This window comes from Gastrolobium bilobum, unplaced genomic scaffold (assembly GCF_033153095.1).
Source record: "Gastrolobium bilobum isolate Gb01-03AN ecotype WA unplaced genomic scaffold, APGP_CSIRO_Gbil_v1 utg3850, whole genome shotgun sequence".
Lineage (NCBI taxonomy): Eukaryota > Viridiplantae > Streptophyta > Magnoliopsida > Fabales > Fabaceae > Gastrolobium > Gastrolobium bilobum.
The window spans coordinates 127,709-147,320 of NW_026897525.1; the positions used below are offsets into that span (position 1 = coordinate 127,709).

General features: G+C 34.1%; 1 protein-coding gene across 1 annotated transcript; it reads left to right on the plus strand.

The window, feature by feature from the left end:
• The first annotated feature begins 1,466 nt into the window (after positions 1–1,466).
• LOC133307672 (F-box protein PP2-A12-like) lies at positions 1,467–4,787 on the plus strand. The gene is made up of 3 exons (XM_061508224.1): positions 1,467–2,034; positions 2,155–2,273; positions 4,088–4,787. Exons 1-3 carry the CDS (start codon positions 1,714–1,716, stop codon positions 4,509–4,511), a joined length of 864 nt encoding a protein of 287 aa, XP_061364208.1. The 5' UTR covers positions 1,467–1,713; the 3' UTR covers positions 4,512–4,787.
• Positions 4,788–19,612: the final 14,825 nt, after the last annotated feature.

The window sequence follows — 19,612 nt, forward strand, 5'->3', positions numbered from 1 at the left end:
CAATTCTAATTATTACATTATCAATCAACTTAACTAAAAAAAACATTAACCTAAATAATTTTTTTAATCATGAAATATTACGGAAATAAAATCATCCTAAATAAATAATTATTAAATTCATTTTATAATTGATAAATTAATAAAAAATTATAAAATAATATCAAAATATTATTCAATCACGAATTCTTAATCATATATCTGTAATTGTTAATCACTAATTCCTAATAACATATAAAAAATTACTAATTGATAATTTCTAATCACATATCACTACTTCCTAATTTTTAACTAGTATATTATTAACCAACTTAATTAAAAAAAGATAGAACACTAACCTTAAATGGAATATGAAAACTAAAAAGAGTTGGAGTGAGAATGAAAATATATGTGAATAAAAATGAGAGAGTTTTGAAGTGAAAATAGGAGGGTTTGGGTGTTAAGTGTGAGATAAGGGTGCTTATTTACTGTTTTTAGCTGATCAATATCATTACTTTGAATTACTTATATCTCTATATTTTTTTAAATTGAATTATATCTGGAATTACTAATAATTATTTGAGATGTAATTTGATTTAGCAATATATTATTCATAGTAAAACGTCAGAAACTTTTACATTAATAGTAATGAATCATTCTACCAAAAAAATAAAAATAAAAATGATGAAAAAGGCAACGCTACATGACTAATCAAATGGATTTGGAAATGTAAACCTTTTAATTTCATCAACTGCGCACTAACTGCATTGATATATTGTAAACACTCTCCTCCTCTAGTAACCTGGAATCCTCTCCCTGATACATTTGGCACATTTGCCCGTATGACTCATAACCACGTCACATATTTATTTATTTATTTATTCTGATTTCGCACGAGTAATCTTTGTTCTAAGAATTTTCTTTTTACAGTGGTTTGAAGTTGAACTATCAACTATGGAAGTTCTCGAATTCAAGGGTCTACAACAAACCAAACCACTCAGAATTTCTCCACATTTTCGTTTTGTAGTACTATGTTTGTATAACGTAATCGTCGGATGATGGGGTTTTTTTATTTTATTTTTTAAATAATGTTATCCGGGCTTGGGCAAAACATTAAATGTCATTTAATTGCTTATCAAAAAAAAAAAAGTTTCATTTAATTAATTGGATTGCACGGAGAAAAATGGCCATGGTGTATAGTAGTGTAATGTGAGTTGTAGCTATCAGATTTTGAGAGTTGAATAATGAAAATTGGTTAATAGGGGCCGGTGCCGATTTAGAATATGCGGGTCATAAATAATTCGAAAGGGACCAAAAGTTAATGAAATAATGGACCACAAATCGAATGAGAACGACATCACACAATTTAGCACATTACCTACCGCAAATACAATACATTATATTAACACACAAAGAAATATTTCTTGCTTACCGAAAGAAAAATGCTTCTCATTAATTTTTTTTATATCTTTATAAATGTAAAAATTACTGTGATTATATTTATATTATTACAGTGGTGGTGGAGGTTAATATTATAGCTTGTTTTGTGTTTGTGCTTTCCAAGTCAGATGACGCTGTCGCGTTGGCTTTGTGAGGAAACAAACAAAAGTTTAACCTAAGAGGTTACAACTGTTCCGCGCGTGCAGGGATACAAAAGAAACCCCAAGCTGAGTCGTCAAAACCACTTTTGGTTTTTTTCGTTTTCGTATTGATTTTGGAAGATTCCAGTGTTGGTTGATGGGGATCCGGTTATCATCTCAGGCATCGGGTTCCGATTCCGGTTCGGGCGTGTCGTCGAAATCGAGTTTGGGCGAATTGCCAGAGAGTTGCGTGGCTCTGATGATGGGGTACATGGATCCTCCCCAGATTTGCATGTTAGCGTCCTTGAATCGCACCTTTCGTGGTGCTTCCTGGGCCGATTTTGTTTGGGAATCCAAACTGCCACCTAATTATGATGTTCTTCTCCGCAAAATCTTCAACGATTTTCCCTCCGATTTGGGTAAGAGAGGGATTTATGCCACGCTTTGCAGGGTTAATTCTTTTGATGGAGGCACCAAGGTAACAACTATTAATCTTTTTTTTTTTTTTTGTATTTTATTTTTTTACATATATACAAAAACAACATTTATTTTGAACTCAAGTTGAAGAGAAAAGTTTTTTTTATTTTTTGGTCTGCAGAAAGTTTGGCTGGATAGAAGTATGGGTAAGCTATGTTTGTCCATATCAGCCAAGGGACTGTCAATAACGGGGATTGATGATCGGAGATATTGGAACCATATCCCCACTGAAGAATCTAGGTGAGATTCTTCATGGTTATCTTCTTAGCTTATAGAAATTATGTTAAATTACTAAAAAAAAAAAAAAACCAAATAACCCTCTACATATTAAAATTAAAAACCTTAATAACCCTAACAAATACCAAAGTTGTAACCAGTTCCCAATATATATACCATAGTAAAAAGAATACCTGATAATGCTAATACCCATATTGTATATCCTGTTATTCCTATCCCATTTCCCATCCTTCATGCTGATCTTTTTCTTTGCTAACTTTGTCGTTCGTAATTTTTTAAAACAGTGCTATCTTTGCGGTTTTCCCCCCCCTTGTTTCAAGACGTTGGATATTTTATATATTCAAAGAGTGTCACTTTTTTGGCTACAAGTTTTTTTTGTCAAAAGTTAATTCCTATAGTATTGGAGTTTTAGTGAACTATGCACTCTATGCCTTTATTCTTTTCAAGAAAGGTATTTAGTGAGATGATGAAATCATTTCAATTTTCAACCATAGGATGGAGTTCAATGAACTGATCCTTTTCAAGAATTTTTTTTGCTGTGTGAACCTATGTTACACCGGACACGACACGACACTTTAATTATAAAAAATGCTAGATTTCGACACGTTGGGACACGTTTTGATATTAAATAATATTTTTAATTTATGTAGTGTATATTATATTTAATATTCAATAATTTAACAAAAGATGAAGTTAACTTTATAATATCCATCAATTTTGCAAAGAAACATAAGATATCCCAAATATTTATATTAAACTCAATAAAATGGTAATCATAATCCAACGAATCTAATAGTTGGAACTAAAAACGTTATGCGACTACCAAAAAAAAAACCATAACGCAATGCAACCTTCGAACCCTTTTTCGAGTCTCTGCAACGTGTGTTGGAGTGTCTGAGTGTTGGGAAGTGTCGGACATGACACGTTAGGTTTGTTGGTGCATCATAGGTATGAAGTTAAAAGGGGCTAACCGTGAAAATAACAATTATGTATTTAAGTTCTAGTGTATTATGACCTTGGAAATTTTGCAACTGTTCAGTCCGAGGTGATGGACTAAGTGTTTACTACGCGGTCCGAGGTGGAGTGATTTTTTTTGTGTGAACCTAGTTTCCCTGGTGTTCCATCCACGATGTTTAAGTGGGTGTTCCGCCAAATGTTACAGTGGAAAAAGGGGTGGTGGTTCTCTTGCAAAGTTTATGACACTTAAGCTAGTGTTTGTACTTTGTAAGAGGCGGAGAATACAAAAGGCTAAAGATCCTTGCCTTGTGGCTGAATATTCCATTGCATATATAGGTGGTTGTGAGGAATATTCTAGAGTGCATACCATTGAGTGGACGGTTACTACAGGTGAACGTGCATTGCCAATTGTGAGGAAAAGTAAGTATGTCTGCATAGTGGAAGGTGGTTGTACGGAGAATGAATATTGATTATGTGAACATTTTCTCCTGTAGTGGGAGTGGGCCACATAAAAGTCCCAAACCACTAGTCGAGAACAATGGCTATTTGCATCTTTTCCCGTGTTCGGTATTCTTGTGGTTGTACAGTATGTTCTAAATTCACTTATTATGTCAAACTTGTAGCGTTTGGTTTTGTTTTGTAGCAGCTGAATTTTGTTATTGATTTGTGCTGTTGTGAAGGAAAGCATGTAGACATTGATGTAGATTGCACTTATTTTTCTATTGTTATTCTGATTGATGATGCAAGATGTGAAGTTCAAAGGCCTGTAGTTTAATTGCCAAAATAATAAGTCTAGTTTAAATGTTGATAACATTAATAGAGCTTTGGGGTAAAGCCAGACTTATCTCCATGTATTGCAGATTCAGCACTATTGCATATCTCCAGCAAATTTGGTGGTTTGAAGTGGATGGGGAAGTCGATTTCCCACTTCCAGCTGGGACATATAGCTTATTCTTCAGAATACATCTAGGGCGAGCCTCCAAGAGGTTTGGGCGAAGAGTCTGCAACACAGAGCATGTTCATGGGTGGGACATAAAGCCTGTACGATTCCAGTTATGGACTTCAGATGGACAATACGTTGCATCCCAGTGTTTTCTGAAAGAACCGGGCAAATGGAGCTACTACCATGCTGGTGATTTTGTGGTTGAGGATGGCAATGCATCAACAAAAATTAAATTCTCAATGACTCAAATTGATTGCACACACACCAAAGGTGGTCTCTGTTTAGATTCTGTGCTCATATATCCAAGTGAATTCAGAAAGGTTAAAGCATTTTTGAATTAACACTTAACCTTTGTGATAAATGTATAGTAGTATACTAGTATTTATATATATATAGAGCCTTAGGGCCGCGTCAGGAGGTATAGAGAATCGAGTTTTTAATATGGTTCTTTTAGGTTTAAGAATTTTGTAGGAGTCAGGAGTCGATGTATATATGTGTAATATCTGTTGATTAGTCTGGGAAGTTCTATGATAACCTTTTACGATGAAGAATATTGTATTCTCGTGGCAAGTGGAATAAATATGACCATTTAATGTCAATGAAACTTGGATCAAGCTGGAAGGAAACGAATAAAGTGGACTACTTTTATGGTTTATGGGATATTGGATTACTTTAATTGCTATAGGATTATGATTCGCACCACTTTTCACAATTCACATGAAGGTGCATATGTGGTGCGTTTTCAATGGCCAAAGCGTTGAAGAGATGATTGTAAATTAATATATGTGAAGAGAACATAAAAGAGTTAATGGTTTCAACAGGTAAGAAGCTTGATTTATTGGAACAAGATTACTAATCAAATGGTTCGGAAAAAAAGAAGAAGAAAGTTAATGCATCCTGTTTGTCTAATTTATTTTACGGATTTTACCAAGTTTCTAAACATAACTCTGTTGGTTTAAGTGGAAGAGACCCGGTGATTTTGATTTTTGAGTGTGTACTTTGAACATATAGTTTTGGGTTTTATTTTGAAATTTGTGTATGGAAAAAAAAAAAATCCGTGGAAAGATGTTCTTATCTTTTGTGTCTGATCATACATTAAGAAATTAATTTTTCATTTTCTAAATGAGAGAATAATCTTAAAAAAAAAAAAAAAAAAAAACCCAAGAGACAATCAATTAACCAAGATATAAGTCTTACAAAATACATTGGTCACAGTTTATAATATTGATGATGGCTTGTAGTAGAATCGGATGAGAGAAAATTAATAGACAAACGAGAGTACGGGACACTGTACAAAGGCAAGATACAACGTGGCCATGTTACTGGATCAAGCGAATCATTAAATTATCCACCCACATGTTGCATCTTGAGGCCTTGAGTGATTCTTTGGAAAACGGCATATCAGCCCAACTTTGATAGGAAAGCACCGTATTAGTTACATTTTGTTAACGTTATGCCAAGTCAAAGTAGATTTTAGAATTTTTTTCTTTGTAGTGCAGTCAAACCCGCATCCGGGATGGATGAGATCAGTCCCGCACTCTCCATGGACTAGAAGCCTTCTCTGCGCCAGCAATCCTGCATGGCCTTTGGATGGGAATGGTTAATTGTCCATTAGTCCCGTATGAACCATGGATGGGACATGTACTGGATGCAGACCTAGGAGTCCCGCATCTGATATGGACGCGAATGGTCTAGTACTCCTCAAGTACGGGACTAGTCCATTCTCAACTGTCCACCCTACCAAACACTCACCCAAAACCCTTATATATATATCCCCTCGGCAATGAAAATATCATGCTAGTGTCATTTATTTACCCTTCTCCCACCATTTGCAGCCTATTTTTTTCCAGTTTTCTGAAACATATCGATAACAAACACAAGTTTTACTTTGTTCAGTGCTCATTTTTTTAACCTTGTTGTGTTGTGTTTTGTATCTTATGTTCTATTTTTAATTTTTATTTCTAATACTATTATGGATCAATTTCATTTATTCGTATATTACAATGGTTCTAAAAATGTAGCTGCATGTGGTTTGACCTTTGAAGGAGAAAAAAGAGCCAAGTATATTGTCTGAGGTATGTCCGTTGAAGACTTAAAGGAGAAGATCCGTCGAAAGTTGAAGCTCCAACAAAATCAAATAATATCTTCGTTGACGAGTAGAGTCTCCAGTGAAAACCGCAAATATGTGGGGTTTGATATATCTGATGATGAGGGCGTGAAAGTTTTCATTAGAACATTCGTGGATAACTCTGTCTCAATTCCTTGAGTTATATGTGGATATTGATACATCAGAGGATCTATCAATACCGATTCGTGCACTGGACCTTAATAGTCAATCATAGTATATATCATTTTCTGCACCCCAAGCTACACAATCAAATGTTGCTCACAGAGAAGATAACAAATATATGGTAGATAGAGAACCTGAGAATGAAGAACAAGAGGAAGATGAAGATACTCTATTGGAAAATGACCATGATAAGAATGATAGCGATGCAGTTGATGAACATCTTGGTAATTTATTGTCACAAGAGACTGGTACTCGTACGCCTAATCCTGCTATTTTTCCATAGTCATCAAGTTCGTTAGTGAGTTTTATTATTATATTTTGAATTTTTGATTGGTTACCATGCTTTTGTTAAAACGTATTATGTATGAATGTGCAGATGTTGAACCATTCTGGAATTCAATTCCACATTATGAGGCTATTAATTGAGATTACCAGCATGAAAATATACTAGATGTTGAAGGCTTAGGTCGGGATTCGTGGACAAGAGGAGATCCATTGTTTGTGAAATAAGAGCTCAGGTCCAAGCACGATGTTCATGCCGCAATAAAACATTACTGCATGAAAACTCATCAAGACACTATAGTGGTTGAGAATACTACGACCAAGTTGTCTATGAAATGTCGAAACCACAAAAAAGGTTGCAGTTGACGAGTAAGAGCAGTTAAACCTCTGAATAGCAACACTTGGGTGGTTAGTAAATGGGTTGGATATCATAGTTGTGTCAACCACTTCCTTTCCCAATATCACAGACAACTTGATTCTGAACTTATTTCCACATCCATATTAGGTATGATGTGCAATACTATTTGCTCGTATTGATAATTATTTGTGTTTATTAGTGAACGTAAATAACATTCCTAATATAGCGTGTGTTGTGTATGGTATTGCAAACATGGTTAAAGTCCAACCATCGGTACCTGTGATCCTGATACAAGAAAGGGTGACCAGTCTCTTTGGATTTCATGTCTCTTATAGGAAGACATGGAAGACAAAACAAAAAGCAATTGCTAAGATTTACGGTGATTGGGATAAGTCATTTGCTTTCCTGCCAAGATGGTTCCAGTACATGTTGAATTTCCCCCTGAGATCTATGTATCATATTCAAACTAAAGAATATATCGTCAATTGACAAATTGTTGATGAGATTCGGGTTTTCCAACATGTTTTTTGGACTTTCAATCAATGTGGTGAGGCGTTCAAATGGTGCAAACCAGTTATACAGGTGGACGATACACATCTATATGGTAAGTATAAAGGAATATTATTGATTACTACAACACAAGATGAAAATAACGAAGTGCTGCCAATTGCATTTACAGTTGTTGAAAGTGAAACATACACATTAAAATAAAATAAAATTTAATTAAGTAACTAATTAGAATTCCTAATTAATTATCTCAATAATTATAATTACTAATTAAATTACCATTTAATTAAATTACTAATTAATTAAATCACTAATTACTATTATAAGGTTTTACAAATAACATACATATTACAATAATGTTTTTAATTAAGTAACTAATTATAGTTCCTAATTAATTATTTCAATAATTATAATTACTCATTAATAAAATCAGTAACTAATTAAATTACTAATTAATTAAATCACTAATTAGGCTTCTATCCTAAGGTTTTATAAATAACATACACATTAAAATAAAATATATTTAATTAAGTAACTAATTAGAATTTCTAATTAATTATTTCAATAATTATAATTACAAATTAATAAAATCAATAAAAAAAGATAGAAAGTACTTGTAGTGGTAACAACGAAGTGGTAGAGCGAGAAGCTTTGACAAAAAATCTAGAGAGAGGCCAAAGAAAAAATGAATAAAGAGAGAATGAAAATTTTATAGAAATAGTAAAAAGTGAAAAAATGACCGAGGGAATATATGGGGGGCGGGGGTGGGCGGTGGGGGTGGGTGAGATAAACCAACTTATCTCGTACCTACATCATGCGAGATTGCCACGTCTGCAACTATTCCCGTCCATATCAAATGCAAGATTACTATTTGTGCATGTCCCGTCCAAAGGCCTTGCGGGACTGCTGTGCTGAGAGGGCTTCCCATCCATGGAGAGTGTGGGACTGATCCCGTCAATCCCAAATGCGGGTTTAACTGCATTACAAAGGAAAAACTTCTTAAATCTGCTTTTACTCGGCATAATTTTTGCCAAATGTGACTAGTATGGTGCTTTTGCCGAAACATGGCAGACTTGATCCTTTAATATTTACTGTGTAACATTTATCCACTAATTATTTATACTAGAATACGTAGGCGAATCCTGATATTCTAGAAATTTGTACAAGATCCTCCTACGTATTTTTAGGATAAATGAACTACCAATACACTAAACTTCAGTGCATCGGTAGCACCGAGGATTTTTTCTCCACTAAGAATCCATAGTCCAAGGTATGCTCGTAGTCTCCTAAGTATGCTAAACCTACCAGAACGAAAAAAAATAATGTGTAGCCCTCGCAAGAATCTCAATAGAAAACCAATTCCAATGAGAATACTCACTCTATACTATAAATAGGCCCATAAGACATTTAAATTCAATTTGCATTTCTGCCAGAACAACCTAAAATATGATCAAAAGATTTTCCCATTAGTGTCTCTCATAAATATTAGCATCTGTTATCAGAGTGAAATGAAGGATAAATCAAATTATGCATGAAATGTCAAACTCATCGGTAGACCTACATAGGCGCCAATGTCTGCAAGTGTAGATACAAAAAAAATTGAACTTTGAAATCATTCCAACCTATTTGAATTGAGGTGTAAGTGAGTCGCAACTATTGATTATGTCCAAAGACTAGAGCGTTGTGTAATTGCTCCACGTTTCAGGAGGTAGGAATGCTAAATTCTCACACCTATGAATAATAAGATTTCGCAAAGAAGTGGGTAGACCATATGTTGGAATTGCAGTGAGAGATGGAAAACCGTTGAGTTCTAAGCGTTGAAGACAATGGCTGCTTGGAATCATTTTAGGCAGAGACAATAACATATCATTGTATCCGAACTTGATCCCTCTAGTAAGACAATCACAATCTTCACAAATTGTTAATTCTTAACTGAGGAGAGCTGATAAGTGTCAAAGACACTATGTTTTTAATGTCAAATATAGTTCAAATAATAATTAATATGATTAAAAATATAGTGTTAATTAATAAAATCTTAAAGGATATTAAAAATGCCAACAGCTAGATAAGATTCTAATCCTTTTTATTGTTTTAGGTTATTTCATACTAAAAAGATCAAACTACTAATCTGATGAGAAGAAGGCAGTTGGCACCGGCTAAAGATAAAGGAAAAATAGGAAAATAAAGTTCTAATAAAGATTTGGTCTTCCTTGCTTTGCAGCTCGCTTTAGCGAGCAAGGTGAGCGAGGCATTTAATTAAGCTCGCTCTGCAGCTCGCTTTAGCGAGCAAGGTGAGCGAGACATTTAATTAAGCTCGCTTCAACGAGTTCAGAAGCGAGATTAGGAATTTGCTCGCTGAGCAGCTCGCTTCAGCGAGCTCCTTAGTGAGCTGGCCCAAAATTAGAGGCCCAGTTTAAGTCTTTAAATAGAACGAGACGAAGCCTTCAGAATTGAATTCAGAAGACGGAAGAAAACAGAGACAAAGGCAGAAGCGGAGGAGAAATTCTGGAGCGAAACTCCAAAGGAGAAGAAGGTGATCAAAGCTTCATCATTGATAGTCATTAATCAAGTTTTATCATGAACTCTTTTTATTTTTCATCATTTATTAATTCTGATTTTATGAACATGTTAGGATAAGTTAATTTATAGATCCGATGTGAATCCTATTTGTGGTTTAAATTTGTTTCTTTAATAAATCGTTCAGTTATTTGTGTTTTACCTTGCATGAGTTTCTATATCCTTGAATGAATTGATCACTTTTATAGGGATTTGAGGGTTAGAGCTCACAATAGACATATTGGGATTTTAATCCGAACAGGGATAAAATACTAATTCTTGCATGATCTAGACATAGGCTTGCTTGAGTTGTAGACTTCATAATTCATTGTGTCTAATGCTTATTCTAAGAGAAATTACTAAGACATTAGGATCCTAATTAGAGTAAATGGTTAAAGTCACTAAGACATTAGGATTTAACCAACTATTTTTAGAAGATGAATTATCTGAAATATCTGAGATGAATTACTATTGAATTTAATTTAAACTACTCTAGGAGGATCAGAGGTGAAATAATTCCTAACTGCAGTTTTCGTCTTTGATATTCTAAACTTAATTCTCAATTCTTGCGCTCTTGAATGTTCTTAATTTTTATTGCAATTAATTTTCATTTTATTTTAATTCAAAAATTATTCTCAACAACTAAATCAAATTATCCAAATTAAAGGGAATAATTATAATAGTAATTGGTGTTTTAATCCTTGTGGGACGATACTTTTTCTCATTACTTTATTACTTGAAACGATCGGTATACTTGTCGAAATCGCAACAAGAGCCAATGCAGATTTTGTGGTGTTGCCGACAGATGATAACAATTAAATATCCAAAAAATTTCTATGGAAGAAAGATGGCTACGCAAATGTCTTCTAAGTTCAGGACAATTTTTTAACTTCAGAGTTTTAAGATGTGGAAAAGGAAGTTGGTCACTTTCCAAGGGTAGCCATTCCTTCCAATTCAACTTGTTCTCAAATTTCGGAGTATACTCCAGGATGGAAATGATTGGAATGAAGAAACAGAATCTCCGAACCTCAACCAATGTCTTCTCGTTATTAAAACTTTCTTTAATTTTTTTTTCCGATGGCAGCACCCTCACCACTAAATATGAAGACATAAACAAAATTTTCTGGTTTCGCCACTGGTCAAACTTATTACATGATGTGATAGTGTATTTTTATAGTTATATACTTATTTTTTTGCCTTTTTTAATTTAAGATTTTAAAAGTAAGAAGATATAAGTTTTTGATTAAAAATACAAATTAATAGTTGAAATTTAACAAGAATAAATAGTCAAAGTTTATTTACTATTAGTAAGTTAATCACAAATTAATAGAAGAATCCATTGTAATAATAGTTAGAGTTTAGAGAAGAAATAGGACGAACTAAAGGTAAAATGTGCTTATTTACAAAAGATATAAAGTTTAGGACGGCTCTACGCTTGTATGCTTTTTCTTCCATTAAAAAATAATAATAAAATTGAAAAAAAAAAAGTTAAAAAATTATAGTTAAAAGAAATAAGTAAAATTCAAGAAAATTTTTACCAAAAAAAATAAAAAATCAAGAATAAAACATGTAAGAAACTTCAAGATGAGATTATATGAAATTAGAACACCAAAAAATTTAGGCTTACTTGTTGAAGACATGATTCACATGATTATTGATTTCTTGAATGCTTTCTTGCTCTTGTTTGCTCTGATGTTCCTGCAAGATTGGAAAGACTAGGATCTTCCTCTGCAGTTTACACCACTCCCTAATACAACTATCGATGGGTCAAGTTGTGGAGTGACGGTTGTCCAACACATTGTGAATGCAGAGGGGACCTAGCCAAACTTATTAACCCTAGTCTCCTTCCCATCATAGGCCTATGGATTAGGCCTACACTGTTACCCACACTAATCAGTTTACAGATACCCAAGCTCAAATCAAAAGGATCACTAAATTAACTGGGCTTTATACTGCACCCATATATGAATAATGACTTAGTCCGTTTTTATTAAAACAATAAAAACTACAATTGATTGAATCCCACAATAATTATAAAAGTTTCTTACATTCTCCCACTTGGGCAAAATCAATTGTAAAATTTTAATTCAAAAGAGAAAAGGAAAACAAGTTATTTAAAAATAACTCTCCGACTAAGGACTAATTCTTATAATGTGGCCACATTTTAAGAAAACACATGATCCAAGGTGCGATATCTGAATATGACTCCATCCAACTAAAGTCAAATAACAATGAATCAGGCGGTGATTATACCCTTATCGCTATAAGATCTTCCATGGTCACAAATGTTACTTGACTCCGTCGACTAGTATTAGTGTGGAGTGTAGCAAGAAAATAGCATGTCAATGTGATCCAACAACAACCAAACTGTTATTTTCTCTGTCAGTCCTCAAATTTCTCTCAAATGCCTTAAAGCCAGAGAAATTTCATGGTTTATCAAAAAGCCATCATATAATCAAATATGGTGTCGATCACAAGCCTTGTGGTCCTAACAACACCACCATGTCTCAAACTCCCATATAGTGTCAACCACTGACATGATGATTCCAACGACACTGAGTTTCAAAATCATGCCTCAAACTCCAATATAGTGTCAACCACATGCATAGTGGTCCTGACGACACTGAGTTCCAAAATCTTAATATCATACCTCAAACTCTATTATAGTGTCAACCACAAGCATGGTGGTCCTAACGACGCTGAGTTTCAAAATTTCACAATTGATACGTAGAAACATATATACTCAAACATATAATAGCAAAAACCAATACAGTACCAATTGCTCACAATGAAAAGTACATGTCAACCAAACACCAGTAGTGTCCTAAATGAAAAAATTGAGAATTCAAACTCCCACTAATCAAGTATATCAAAGGAACCCACAATGCCCATGTTCTCAAAATGCATTTAAACACCATGGGCCTAAGTCCTTTAGTTAAAGGTTCAGCTAACAGGAAATCTATTTTAATATGCTTAAGAATTATGTCATCCACATACAATACAAGTAAAGAGAATTTCCTCCCACTAACCTCACAATAACTTCAATATTAGACAAAATCAATTATATCTCTCCCACTAAAAACATGTTCAAGTGTACCTCTATGTTGACTATATTCTAACTTTAATGCAGTGCCCTATCAAGATTGAAATTCATAAGAAAAAATCTAGATCTCATCTGCATTTATCATAATACTATCCAATCAAAAATTATATCATGGTATCGTTATCTTTCATATCAAAAGTATATTTATTACATTAAATGCAATTATATTAATTATGGGCAATCAAGCAATTTTAACAAAATAATTAACATATTATAAACACTCCTTTGAGCAGAGTATATAATACACAATTATCTCACATTATTTAAAATTTAATCTCCATGTATGTTTCAAAAATTACTACTACAATAAACCACTTTGGACATATAATTGCAATCAATGATTTTTATCAATAAAGAAATCTAACAATTCACAAATAATATGAAAAACCTTATATACTCCAGCTGGGGTTGAGGAGGACAGTCAAGAAGGCTTCGGGCCTTGGATGGTGGTAACTAGAGGAGGAAAAAAAGGAAGACTTGTTTCTGGTAAAAGGGAAGGTGGAGGAGGAAAGGAGGCGATAGGAAGCAATACTAACTTTGAACAAATATCGAAGGAGGATAAACACAAAACAAAAGAAAACAATGAAGCTGCTAATGTTCAACGCGTTGAAGGTTTAGAGAAAGAAATTATTTTGGTGGATGAGGAGAAGACTCAGACTTCAAGCAGACAAAAAAGGCAAGGATCCAATGATAGAGTTAGGCTTGTGGAAACTCAAAATGCTTTCAATCTTGTTTGGGACGATATTATAAGTCAAGACAAGGAAGAGGAGATAAGTTTGATTGATCAAAAATAAATTTTCAAAAGGATTCAAAACGCAATGCATGTGCATTTAAATCCAACTTTTGATGGAACTAGGGAAGATGCTAGTTTAGGGCAGTTGATGGTGGAAGATACAAAAATAAGTTTGACAGGTACTGCGTCAGATATGCATGTACAACACGTTAAACAGGCTTCAGATGGTAGGGGTAGAGTGCAACATTTGAAACCTCCTGATACAAAAAATAGGGGGCATAAAGAGAGCAATGCCAAGCCGAGAGCCATAGTCTCCCAACGTGGAGTAGGAAGGAATTTAACTGGTCGATTGTCTCAGGCGCAATCTCAGCCTGGATCTTCCAATAAAGGTATTTAATGTCTTTACTTTTTTGGAATTGTAGAGGTGCGGCCAAACCTTCACTTGGTCGAATTCTAAGGATGTTAGTAGATAAACATGATATCTGTATAGTGGTTTTATTAGAATCTCGCAGGCAGGCCGCATCACATTGTCTCAGTCGGTTGTGGCTTCCATGCCTTATTTCCAAATGCAAAGTTGTAAGATTCCATTGTCTGTTTGTAATGAGATTGAGAAGCTGCAGAGAAGTTTTATTTGGGGTGATAAGGAAGGAAGGAGAGCTAATCATCTTATTAATTGGAGTACCATTACGAGTCCTAAGGAGGTTGGGGGTCTCGGCTTGAAACGACTAGAATTTATGAATGATGCCATACTTGCTAAGAGAGTTTGGAGCTTCTCAAACAAACCAGATCATCTTTGGGTTCAGGTTCTGAAATCTAAATATGAATCAAGGAGTTCGAGAGCTGCGGGTTTTGTGGCTTGTAATGGTGACTCTTCCTTGTGGAGGAATATGTGCCGTATTTGGAGGATGATGGAGGGGAGGCTTAGATGGGAAGTTGGTGATGGTAGGACTGTTTCCTTTTGGCATGATAATTGGCTCACTTTGGCGCAGCCTCTTCGTGAGCTAGTCACATCTCCGAATCTGGATGTTAATGATGTCATGTGTGTTGCTGATATGGTTAACTCTAATGGAGATTGGAATTATGATTCTTTAGGCCTTTGGTTCCCGAGAGATGTCATTGATATCTTTCGCGGGACATTAACTCCAGGTGTAAATGATGGTCCTGACAGCAAGTATTGGGATCTTGATGGTGAGAACACCATAACAGTAAGGGCGATCTATAAGGCTCTTGTTGGCCAAGAGTTAATCTCGGGTTTGGCTGATGGTAGATGGCAGTGGGTGTGGGATTGGAATGGTCCTCAAAGAATCAAGTTGTTTATGTGGAAGGTTTGCCACAAAAAGCTCCTCACTCAAAGTAGGACTGCTCTTTGGGGGACTGGCACTAAATCATGTCCTATTTGTAGGGAGGAGAGTGAAACCTTGTTACATGCGATTCGGGACTGTCATGAGGCTAAGTCCGTTTGGTCTCATTTTGTGCCTTCGGACAAGTTTTCAAACTTCTTCTTTGGTGATGTTGATCATTGGTTATCGGTTAATATGGACATGGATAAGCATGGGATTACGAATGGTTGGAGGAATTTGTTTTTTGTTATTTGTTGGAAAAATTGGAAGTGGCGTAATGAATTGGTGCATGGCTCGGCTTTTCCTTGCTTAAATGTGAGGAAAGGGATTATTTGCAGCTCTGTGAGGGACATTAACAATGCTTTAGCTAGTGCTCAGGAGAGGCTTCCAGTAAAGTTTTCAATGAAGATGGACATTACTTGGCAATATCCAACAGATGGGTCAGTAAAAATTAACATAGATGGTGCAGCTAGAGGTAATCCTGACCTAGCTGCTTGTGGGGGTTTGATTCGTAATTCTTAAGGGAGATGGCTGGGGGGTTTTGCTCACAAATTGGGGGTTTGCTCTTCTTTTAAGGCTGAGCTCTGGGGTGTTCTTCGTGGTTTGGAGCTAGCTTGGAACGAAGGATTTCGTAATATAATCATTGAGAGTGATTCATCTAGTGTGATCACTGTGCTCACCAAGTCTGGTGTAGCAGTCCGTGAGTGTCATCTGATTGCTCGTATACGGACATGGATCAATAGGAGTTGGTCAGTTACTTTGATGCATACTTATAGAGAAGGAAACGTCTGTGCTGATTGGTTGGCGAATTTTATTCTGGATTCGGATGATTCCATTACTTATCAGTTTTGGAGGGATCCTCCTCCTAGCATTCTTCATCTTCTCCGTGGTGACTTTACTGGTGTCAGTAGGTCCAGGGAAGTGAGGTGTAGGATTTAGTTTTGGTTTTGGTTGTCTTTGTTGTTCTTTTGGCTTAGGCCTTCTGTTTACCAAAAAAAAAAAAAAATGAAAAACCTTATAACATGTGTATGTAGAATTCATGTTGCATTAACTAAACTATAATTTGTCACAAATTCTAGTCCCCAATATTTAGCAATTATATATCTTAGCTCACTAGTCAAACTTAATTGATAAAGCACATAAAATCTATGCTAAAACATGAAGAGTAAATACTAACATTATAATCACCATAATAATTTTCATTAATTAAAATTAAAAAAAGATCATTAATATTTTTCACAGAATCAAACATGAATAAGAGCTTCAAAATTAAATATGAATGAGAGCAAATAATTCCAACTAAATATTTATGTATATAAAAAATTAAAATAAATATTTCAAAACATTAATTTCAAAATGAATTTATCATGTTTTCAAATCTATTTAAAAGAATTAACATAGAAATTCATTATTAAGGCAAAACAAGTATGCATCAGAATAAACTAAACCACAATATACACATTCAATTAAATCAAGATATTATAATGAGGCCAACATAATAGTACATTCCCCTTTGGGCAGAATGCACTAACCAAGGTTAAACCAAGGCCAGAACCTCAGATGAGTTAATCAATGAGCACAACACTGGGTTTGAAAATCTATCCCCTTTGAGCAGATAGATTCATAGACCAATGAGTCTCCAATAACTTCATCTACAACCTCAAGAAGAAGTTGATCAGAATGAGTTAATCATTTAGAACAACAGATTGTCATAACAAGATCAACATAATAATACATTCTCCTTTGGACAGAATGCACAAATCAAGGTCTAAACCAAGGTTAGAACCTCAGATGAGTTAATCAATGAGCACAAAAATGGATTCGAAAATCCATCCCCTTTGGGCAGATAGATCCTTAGACCAATGAGTCTCCAATAACTTCATCTACAACCTCAAAGAAAAGTTGCTCAGTGAGCATACACTAGCTTCAGAGATTTGTCCCATTTGGGAAGACAGATCACCTAGACCAATGCACCTCCATTAACTTCATCCCAAATAAGTTCACAGTTATAGCACGCAATTACCCCCTTTGGGCAGGAAATTGCATGAAATAACCAAAATCATTCCTCAAATTTTACAAAGAAATGTTCATAAACCAATATAAGTAATCCCACTTTGGTGGTAATCCCTATAGTAATTTATAAAAATTCTTGTACAGGAATATGTTTAAACATAATAGCATTCACATGGCCAAAACCATGATCCAATCCACAAGAATGTGCAACATCTTTACTGATAATGAATTTAAAATAATATTATTCCCAAACAAATTTTGCATTTAAACAATTCAAGCGGAAGCATGCACCTCAATAAATAAAAATATTAGAGCAAACATTAGAAGCTGAGAGCAATCAACACTATATTATAACTGCATCCAAGTCACATCATCACTTGATGCAAAATATAAATTAATTTTGAGTAAATACCTTTTTGGGTCCCTAACAAAAAATACGGTCTCCACTTTAGTCCCTTACAAAAATAAATTAGTCAATTAGTCCCTAACAAATTCAAAGTGGACCCATTTTAGTCATTTTGAGGGACTAATATGGGTCTTTTTTGAATTTGTGAGGACCATGATTTCAACTAAATGGGTCCACTTTGAATTTGTTAGGGACTAACTGATTAATTTATTTTTGTAAGAGATTAAAGTGGAGACCGTGTTTTTTATTAGGGACCAAAAAAAAGTATTTACTCATTAATTTTTCAATATCTTTTCTTCTGTATATAATAAAATTCAGCATACCTCTTCTCAAATCAAAAAATGATAATAACAAAATCTGTCTAAATGGAAACACATAAATAACTTAAGCATCATTCAACAAATTTACAACTGGCCTTTTATAAATAATTTTTGATGTATAAATCTCTTTAACTAACGTATCTCCCAATAAAACTAATAAATACTTTTCTCATTCAACTTTAGTTTTTTTTAAACAAATTTTGAATATACAAATGAACCATAATAATTGAAAAAAGAAAAAAGAGAGGTCATGCTTAGAATTCCAGTGGGCTGTTCAAACAGCGAATTTTAATCATCTAATGTACTATATAATGCCATTGACATATAGTGTAAACCAAGTAATAAATTAAACCAAGTACATGGTTCAAACTTTATTATATTTTAAAATCGTTATTTCTTTCAATGATATAATATTATATAACTATTTAGTAATATAAAGTTACAATATAATATTACAAATCAAACGCGTAGACTGACAATGCATATAAATAGCCATATGTATTAACTTAGTCTCATAAAATGACCCTGCGCTATGTGAATGCTATTTTATTTTTGGGAAAACATTTTCTCCTTTTAAAGGAGAAAATTTTTCTCATGTTAGTGACACATTGTATAAGTGGGTCCCACAAAATAGTGAAAAGAGAAAAAAATTAAAGGTGGGACCCACATATGCTTTGAGTCACTAACATAAGAAAAATTTTCTCCTTTAAAAAGAGAAAATGTTTTCTCTATATTTTTAAATGTTTTGAAAAGCTATTATTTCATTGTGTACGTACACAATTCATCGGAAGACTAAATTGATAATCGTCACCTTATTGTCCATTGGCCGTTGACACGATTGATCATCTACATTAATAATAATTTTTTTTAATTTCTTAAATGAAAATGTTTCATGTCCATACAGTTTTGATTTTTATCTCATAGACATCATAAAAAGGGACAAAAAACAAAAGTAGAATTAATCAATCAGAGACGGCGCAATAGTTTTGGTGAGTATGGATAACGGGTAAAATGAGAATTCTCTATCATAAAAAATTAATCTAAAAATTACATATTTCATAAAGAAAAGCAACAAATCAGTCACTAAAGATATAATCATGTTCAATAATAAGTCATTGGGTCCTAAATCATATAATCTAGGCTCTGATACCAAATGTCGAAAATTTCAAGATAAGATTATATGAAATTAGAACACCAAAAAATTTAGGCTTACTTGTTGAAACCATGATTCACACGATTCTTGATTTCTTGAATGCTTTCATGCTCTTGTTTGATCTGATGTTCCTGCAAGATTGAAAAGACTAGGATCTTCCTCTGCAGTTCACACCACTCCCTAATTACAACTATCGATGGGTCAAGTTGTGGAGTGAAGGTTGTCCAACAAGTTGTGAATGCAGAGGGGACCTAGCCAAACTTATTAACCCTAGTCCCCTTTCCATCATGGGCCTATGAGTTAGGCCCATACTGTTACCCACACTAATCAGTTTACAGATACTCAAGCCCAAATTAAAAAGATCACTAAATTAACTGAGCT